This window comes from Halyomorpha halys, unplaced genomic scaffold (assembly GCF_000696795.3).
Source record: "Halyomorpha halys isolate HHAL.00 unplaced genomic scaffold, Hhal_1.1 Scaffold290.1, whole genome shotgun sequence".
NCBI lineage: Eukaryota > Metazoa > Arthropoda > Insecta > Hemiptera > Pentatomidae > Halyomorpha > Halyomorpha halys.
Window position 1 is genome coordinate 216,781 of NW_027114857.1, and position 9,001 is coordinate 225,781.

Sequence of the window (9,001 nt, forward strand, 5' to 3'; positions counted from 1 at the left end):
TTTTAAAAAGGAGTTAATATATTTTCAAGAACTAATTTCACTATACCTTTATTTTATTGATTATTTCTTCAGAAAGTCGTGGTAGTGGAATATCAACATTACCGGTATTAATATTGTGGAGTCTAATTTTATCCCTTAGAATCCATGCTTCTTTTTCACCATTTTCTATATCGTGGTAAAAAGTAATCTCTTGAGGAGCATCATAATCAGAGGTGATCTATAATAAATTAACAGCTGTATCAATGACTAAATATCAACAAATACTACAGGTAGTATTAATTAAAGATATAATAATAATAAATGAATATTATTAACTAATAAATCATAATTTAGTTTAGAGACAAATCTGTTTGAAAAGTTCTATTAACCAATTGAATTAATTCAATGCATATTAAGAGTGAAAAATGTTGCTAATACATATAATTATTTAGTGAATCAGAAAATCTCAGTGACTCAAACTGACACAGCATGCATAAAATGTGATTTTGGACAGGAATGTGGGCATTACCAAACGGTCAAAATGTTAACCAAATTCACCATATCCTTATTAGCAGCAGGCACAGAAGAGTAGAATTACCATTAGGAGTCATTAGGGGAGCTATACCGTGACGTCACTGCATAGACAAAAAATTTGTACTGATGGCTGATACCTTCGTACAGAGTATGAGAGACAAATCAAACCCGGATAAAGGAATTAATGAAGAATAGGCCAGATGTGCCTCAGCAATCACTAATGAAGCATCTAAAGTCCTTGGAGAAGAAGAAAAAGAAACAGCTCAAACAGGGTTTGATGAAGAATACTCTACCACAACAGATGCCAAAAATAAAGCTTAGAGGACCATCATAGCATACTAAATAAGAGAATGAGGAGAAACACACAGGAATATTGAGAGGAGAGAAGGGAAGAAAAACATCTCTTATCACCGGAAGAAAAGAACTTTCATGAGCAAGTGATTTAAAACAATTGGAGATAATGAGGGCAAACAACAACACAGAATTTTACTCGAGGGTTAATAAAAGTAGAAAACCTTTCAAGCAAGTACCATCAATGTGTATGAATGAAAAAGGTCAGCTACTTACTGAAAAAATGAATGTATAAAACACTGAAAGAAATATTTAGAGAACATGCTTAATGACATGGAAGTAGCAAATGAGGGATAAATATTGTTTAATTAAGACTAGAGGAAAATATTGAACCACCAGAACAGGAAAAAATCTTGGGTGCAATAAAAAAATTAAATAACTGCAAAGTACTGTTATTTGATGGAATTTCAACTGAATTATTTATACAAAGGGACACTGAATTTATCAAGATGATGCACAATATTATTATGACAATATGTGTTAAATAAGTTGTGCCTGATGCTCAGAAGAAAAATGTAATGAATCCTATTCACAAAAAAGGAGATAATGATATAAGTAAATTATTGTGGCATCACATTACTTCCATGTGCTTATAAGAAATTCAAATATCCTCTTTCATTGCAGTTTATATATATATATATATATATTTAGGCAAGACAAATCTGATTCTATGACACAAGATAAAATCTATATAAAATTATAACTTAGTAGTAAATCAGAAAGCCAATTTTTTGTAATCTAAACTAATTTTCAGTAAACTAAAATTTCAGCTTGTATAATTGGCTACCATGATATATACAAGCAGCTAATTGAGTAATTACCAATGTTGTAAATGTTGGTCACTAACTACTTTTATTGACATTTACAACTGTATATAAAATACAACAAGCAAATTTTAAGTAAGATCATAATATGATACAGCATGTAGAGAAACTACCCATTGGTAGAATTCTAAACTACCTACTTTAAAAGAGAAAAGAACTCAACTCTGAATGAGAGATAACATTTAAAACTATTTTATCATGGGAAAAGTAAAAATCTTGATTATGAATTTACAAAAACTAAAATAAATATAAATATGTGAAATAATTTAAAGTATAAAACATTCAAGTCTACGAAGGTGATTTTGAAATTAGATTCACTTTAGTGTTCTCTGCACCTCAAAGGTTGCAAGACAACTCCTTGATTACCCATCATTTTCATTCCAGTTTTATTTAAAAAGTAAGAAAACAAAACATGGTTTAAGGTACTTTTAATAACCACTAGGTAATTAATACTGGAATTTTCATAGTCATTTTATCGATGAGTGAATATATATAATAATAAGCTTATATAAATACAAACTTATTAATATACTATAGAAGTATTAGTTATATTAGTGAAGCATCAGTTTGTTGTCTTGGCATGATACTGTTAGTGCAATGTTAGGTACATAGGTACTGACCTTTTTATTCATTATTATTTATCATATATATAGTATGTATTTAATTGACTTTTCTTAGTCTTAATTAAAAGAAGTAATATATTCAATTAATTTATATTATACAGATAAACCTCTCTAAGATGGGCAGCCAAGTGTTCGATGGATTAGTCTGTTGCACAGTGATGTCAATAGAGAAGGGTCATACGAGTGCTTATTAAAAAATTAAAATGAGGTATAAATAATTGACTGTAGATTAATATGAGGAGAAGATGGTTTAGGGTGCGGCCAGCAAAAATATATGAATAAACTAAACTTATTCAGGCACAAATAAATAAGTTTCGTTTATTTGTGTATTTTTGTTGACCACACCCCCAACCATCTAAAAAAAAAAATTAAAATATACACAATGCACCAAAAAAAGATTATTAATACAATTTTGTGTTCTATTCATACATATAATATTGTTAGAATATAACATGTATGTATGAACCTATTTACAAAAAATAAGGGGATTTCTATAAAGAAAGAATATAAACACTTCAAAGAAAATTATATTATCCTTTTCAAAAGACCTTTTCCATATAACTGTTCAGAATAAATCTGTTGGACAGAAAATACTACATTGATGAAAAAAAAAAATTTCTTTGTTGTGATGATGATGTTTTACTAGTTAAAAAAGAATAACTTCAAGATATTTAGATGTAAGCTTGTATTCATTTAAAAAAAAAAAAAACATTAAATATGGTTTTCATAATTTAATCATTTAGTAAGTGTCTTTTCACAGGAATGCCTTTATATCTTGTTAAAGAAAATGTAGTTTTCTACCTCAGTCAGTAGGGAGTCAATTACCAAGAGGACTAAATTCCAATACTTTCAGCCTGAAACTTTTAGTAATGGTCAGTAGGGACGGGTGTCATTTAGAGAGGTTTTGCTGTTTTATCTTTTTTTTTTTTACAATAAATAAGTTGAGAATATTTATCAGTCAGTTAAGTGTTTTATGTTTGACATTTAGTTTTCATAACAATTCCCAATAAAAAAATAGAAAATAAAATATTTTTAAATGTTATTTATTTCCAATGGCATGGGTACAAATGTCATTGTATACTGATACGGTATTAAAGTTAAACTTAAAGATTTTTCTAAAAATTATGTACAAGTATGCTGAATAAGATTTTTTTTTTTTTTTTTATGAAAATGAACCAATACCTATTTATAAACCAATTTTTTCTTCTTCAGATTTTGTTGCAACATTATACATTTTTGAATTTTCAATCCTCAAAGTTACTCCTAGCTTGAGAACTCCAGGTGCATTTTTATTTCTTTATTTTTTAGAAAGTGTATGATAATTAAATTAAATATTTATTCACATACACATTCTTTAATGAAATTTTGTTTGAAAAAAATAATATGAGGCTGCATCATGAGATTTTGAGTTATTTGGATATGATACTAATTATCTTATCTGTTAAAACAGATTTAAATATATTTAAAAAACTATTAATGCTTTCATGTTTGCATGGGAATATACTATAGGAAATAAATACTTACACTGGTCCTTGTTCTGATCCTTTAAATGTTACTGTTGAATTATTTCTATGCACTACTGTGGCCCGATAAATTTTCTTAGGATATAGTTTAACACTAATCACAGATCCACTCTGGTCTAAATGAACAATTGTTGAAGTTAAAAATCCTGCTTTACTTAAGGTATCCTGAAAATGTTTATAATATGTTATTAGAGCAAAAACACTAGAATTCTAATTAAACTATCAATTTATGTTACATCTTTTTAGTAAGAATTAAATTTTATATATGTTGATTAGAGAGAATTTACTAGAAATTTCATATCTTTTTTCTTGATTTACTTTTTCTATAATCCTAAGATTAATAGATAAATAATGGCCTTACATAAATAACAGTACAAATTAAAACAAAAATTATTAACAGTAAAATAAAACAAGCTTTTTAAGATTTAATTTACAGAGTTTTATTAACATTTTCTAAATATTATTGCCAATTCTACTTTTTTAAGACTATGTTCAGTAAATTATAGGTGTACATACTGCAACTATCCTGCTTAAGTTAGGATTTAAATAAATTAAACTAATAATTTTACAGTTAATAGTTTTGTCCAGATTTTTAGTGATGAATATTGATCCATAAGTCTTATTTTTTTTATTTGTGAAAAATATTTTAAAAATAGTGTTTTATATTTAATAATAGTATATTAAATATAAAATACTATTTTTATAATATAAAAATAGTATTTTATATTTAAAAATAGTTATACTACTTGAGTTACCCATTTTACTACTTGAGTTGTTTTTTTTTTACCACACCCGGACCATATTCCATTCATCAAAAATATTTTTAGTTCTTTGAAATTAAGTCCAAGCTAATTTATAATACTGTAATGAGCTAATGCAATTTTTTTCATTTAGGTGGGCGTTCCTATTCGATTATTTTATTGATATTTTGTTTGCTTCTTCAGTATATCACTATTGAGACATTTTAGTTCATAAACATTTTTTTAACCTAACACTTCAACACCATCTTTCATATTGCTTACTTATTTCATAATCCAATTATTATTATTATACAAGGTATTCCAGTAGAAAACTCAAGTGGAAAAACAAATTAAAAGAGCTGCCTATTTAGTAATTTACATTGGTTTGAAATTAGGGCGCAACATTTCATTCAGCTTAAAGGGCTCTGCATACAGTTCAATGTAGGAGATAGTAATAACTTATCTCAAAATTATTTAAAGACAGTGACAAGGTTTAAATTAGACACATTTACAGTGGAGCTTGATGGTAAGATGTTTCTAGCCGAGATGTTAGCAAACAGTATTAAAATAAAAAAAGAATCAATAAAACAAAAAATAAATAAAAAGAATCTTCATTGTATTGCCTTTCTGTATTGTGAAAAGACATTACTGTGACATTGTGAGAAATTTTTATTCTATTTACTTATTTGTTTAATTGAGTTTTCTTTTATTTCAATATTGTTCTCTAATATATCGTCTGTGTGAAATATGGCCCTTGACAAGAAAATTGGATCGGATGCTCAATTCCTGAGAGAGAAAGGCATTGAGAATGATATGGGAAGGAGTCTCAAAGAATGGGATTTGGAGAAAAAGGAACTGATGGAACTGTTTGGGAAATCCAACATCTTAGCATTAGTGAAAAGAACTTGAATAAGACAGATAGAACGTGTAGAGAGGATGCCAGATCAAAGGATACCCAAGAACATACTATATGGGAAATCGGATGGAAAATGAAAAAGAGGACATTCCAGGATCAGATGGCTGGATGATGAGGAGGAAAATCTAAGGCGGTTGAATATGTAAAGATGGAGGGAGAGAGCAAGAGATCGTGGAGATTGGCTGGCTGTGATGGAGGAGGCCTGAGTTCTTGTAGGAATGTAGTGCCAGAATAATAAAAATAATGTTTCAGCTAGAAAAACTGAGCTCCACTGTAAGTAGGTATGCTCAAATTGAACCATGACACTATCTTTAATAGCTTTGCAATAAGTATTACTATCTACTACATTGAAATGTAAGTGGAGACCCTTAATCTGAATGAAAAAATATTTTCTAATTTCAAACCAATGGATTTTATTATATCGGCAGCCATTTTAATTTTTTCATTCCCTTTCATTTTCTAATCACCAGATTATTGTAATAACCTTCATCCCTTGAAAAAATAAAAGTAAAATCATTCAAAATACAATAAAACCATCTAAAGTAACACATTGTTCGCAGTAGCAATTCACTTTACAAACCGTTTTTAGGTAAAAACCCTAGGTAGGAGATAGCAAAACCATGACAAAAAAATACTTGGTCCTCGTATTGTTGTAGGTATCATTTTTTTTTTTTTTACTCTCAACTTCAATATCTTTTCAAAATTAAACTAGCTTAGCAAAGTTGAATACAGGCAGTCTTCATGCTAATATCAGGTTGTTACTTGGAAAGTGACTTAAGTTAGTTTAACTTAAAATCATTCCTGTTTGATATTAATGTATATACAAACTGTCAAATCATTTGAGAAAGCACTTCTTATTTCATTTAGCAATTTATCTTTGTCTTTAATTATTAGTAAACTCTAGTTCTTAGTAAACCATTTATTTTTGTTAATATGGTAAGGTGAAAAAACTTCCAATATGAACATAATACTATTCTATTGAATTTTTATGAGAAAAATGTGGTTTTTTAGGAAGACCCTTTAAAAAATCTTATCTTGACAACAGATTGAAATTTTAACTTCAATTTTTGTAAAATATTCTATTATTGTTAAGCTCTGAGAGAAAATCATCCATTATCAGTGCTGGATGTTTTATACTAAGAACAGCCTAAATTCAAACATTGATGATTAACAGTGTCCTAAACATCTAAAATTTTGATGATTAGAACTATCTGAGTAAACCAACATATAGGACCTTTGGCTGCTTCCATAATTTCTGCCTAAAGTAAAGAAAAAACATTCAGGCGGTTAACAGTTAATAGTTCATAAACTGATCAATATCAGATTGTTATATCTTTGTGAGTAAAAAGATCAGTTATGGCCTTTAAAAGTACACAACAAAGCAATAAATCTGATGTAAATTTTAAGTACCCTATTAATCTTTCTTCTAAGTTATTGTAGAAAATAAATAAATAAATATAAGTGTCTTGTTTTTTTATTTTTTTGAGTATATTCATTTAAGTGGAAGTGTTAAGAAAGATTCTAATTTCTTTGAATAAATTTAACACAAAGTTTCTTATTTTTTTTCTTTGAAATATTTTTCACAGATATCAGGAAAATTCAGCAACTCAAAAACTTGTTTATAATCATTAAATACACGATTAAAAGTAATACAGATGCAGAGATTTATGGCTAGAATAGAATAAAAGATAATCAAATGTTATAACTCAAGTTTTGCCGACTGAAATTACTAAATAATCAAACTAAATTTTGAAAATCAGATAAAAAATAAATAGGTGTAATTTTTTTAACCTTTCCAGTTTTATGGAAAAAATATAATAAAATGAGAAAGCGAAAGTAACTCACTTCAGAAATTTTACGTTAGATATATAAAAATAACTGGTATTAGTACCAAATAAATTAATATTTACTTATTAGTATTACAATGTTTAAAAACATTAAATTTAATGATTATAATGCAATTTTTAATAAGTCAATAGTTCAAATATTACCATTTTCATGAATGAATAGAACGCATTTTCTTTTTGTTTGGATGTTTTAACAACTGATTTCAACCTGTACAATCCTCCACTGACCTTTGTTTCCTAAAAAATATTTCAATTATTTGCTACTGACTTACAATCCTATTTTTAACAAGATAAAACATATTACAATAATAATGATAATAAAAAAACATACTATAAAATTAATGAAATTTCAGTAAATCACGATCGAATTCAACCGATATGTTTTCAAGTACTAAGCAGTAATAAATAATACAGGCAGGAAGAAAAACTGGCTCAACCTGAGTAGGCTGGATAGAAAGATGTTTAAGCCTTGAGCAGAACACAAGAGAACAATTAATTTCCTCCAATTAAATTCCAGAATACATCACTCCATTGCAAATATCTAATCAGTATTATACAGCATAGAAGAGGTTGATTCAGTTTTTTCAAACCAAAATAAGAACGATAGGGGTAATAAAGAATTAATGAAGTATATGAGTTGGATATACTTTCAAAAGCAAATATTATCAATGAAAAAATGTTCCTTGATAAGACCAGTGATCCCATACTTAATGTTTCCTCATAGTTTATATTTAGACCTATATCCTGAACTGCAGATTTAAAAATACTAGACCTATTTTCCACACCATTTGTACCCTAATCCTCAAAAACCATAAAAAAATGTTTGTAATTTTTGGCTATTTAAACCTTCAGGAAACATTGGATCAATTAAGTGCCCAATGTAAATTTGTGATAAAATTTAATTTAAAATCAGAATATGTACTAAAAATAACTCTATTACATTACAAATTCTAGAGTTAGGTTAACCTCTAAACCAGAAAAGGTTAAAAAATTAACCACACAACAAGAAAAGATAGACCACATGCCACTGTTAAAACCCTAACATAGCTTCGATCTCAAAGATCCAATCAATACTACGAAGAAGCTCTAACAACAATCACTACATTCTAATTACTAGGAATAATAATGTATCATATTAAATTTCAAACAAAAATTGATGTTATATATATATATAAATAGTATTTTCCAAACACACAAAAAAAATTATCAGACACAAACGAAATTCATCTGCCAACTTAGAAAATAAAATAATTTATTTACATAGCTTATTACCGAGATAAATCAAAAATAACAACAAACATAGGTCTAACTGAAATCTAACAGAACATCCTCAATATAAACTAGTATACTGTATGAGATAAAGAATTAACTTTCTTAATAATATTACAAGAGCTATGAACACCATTATTGAAGCAGAAAAATGAAAGATAATAATATAATATTTGGTAGCATACCATAAGAGGTTTTAATGTTAATTATTTAACAAAGGGAAGGCAATATTGGTTTTTGGAAAACAACTAAGTAAACAAATCATGAAACATAGTTCATTCCTTTCTGTTGTTTTTTTTGGATAGTAAATTAATGAGTATCTAGATAAAAAATAAAAAAAAAGGGTTTGTGATATTGTAAATTTATAAATTAATACAGCAGAAAAATAAATATAG

General features: G+C 27.4%; 1 protein-coding gene across 1 annotated transcript in view; it reads right to left on the reverse strand.

Moving 5' to 3' along the window:
* EMC10 (ER membrane protein complex subunit 10) overlaps positions 1 to 7,587 on the reverse strand; it is a gene marked incomplete in the record, with an annotated part of 12,487 nt that extends 4,900 nt beyond the window's left edge. Inside the window, 2 exon segments of the mRNA XM_067051953.1 lie at positions 3,836 to 3,999; positions 7,482 to 7,587. Of these exon segments, the coding sequence (XP_066908054.1) occupies positions 3,836 to 3,999; positions 7,482 to 7,490 (173 nt within the window).
* Between the last annotated feature and the right edge of the window lie 1,414 nt (positions 7,588 to 9,001).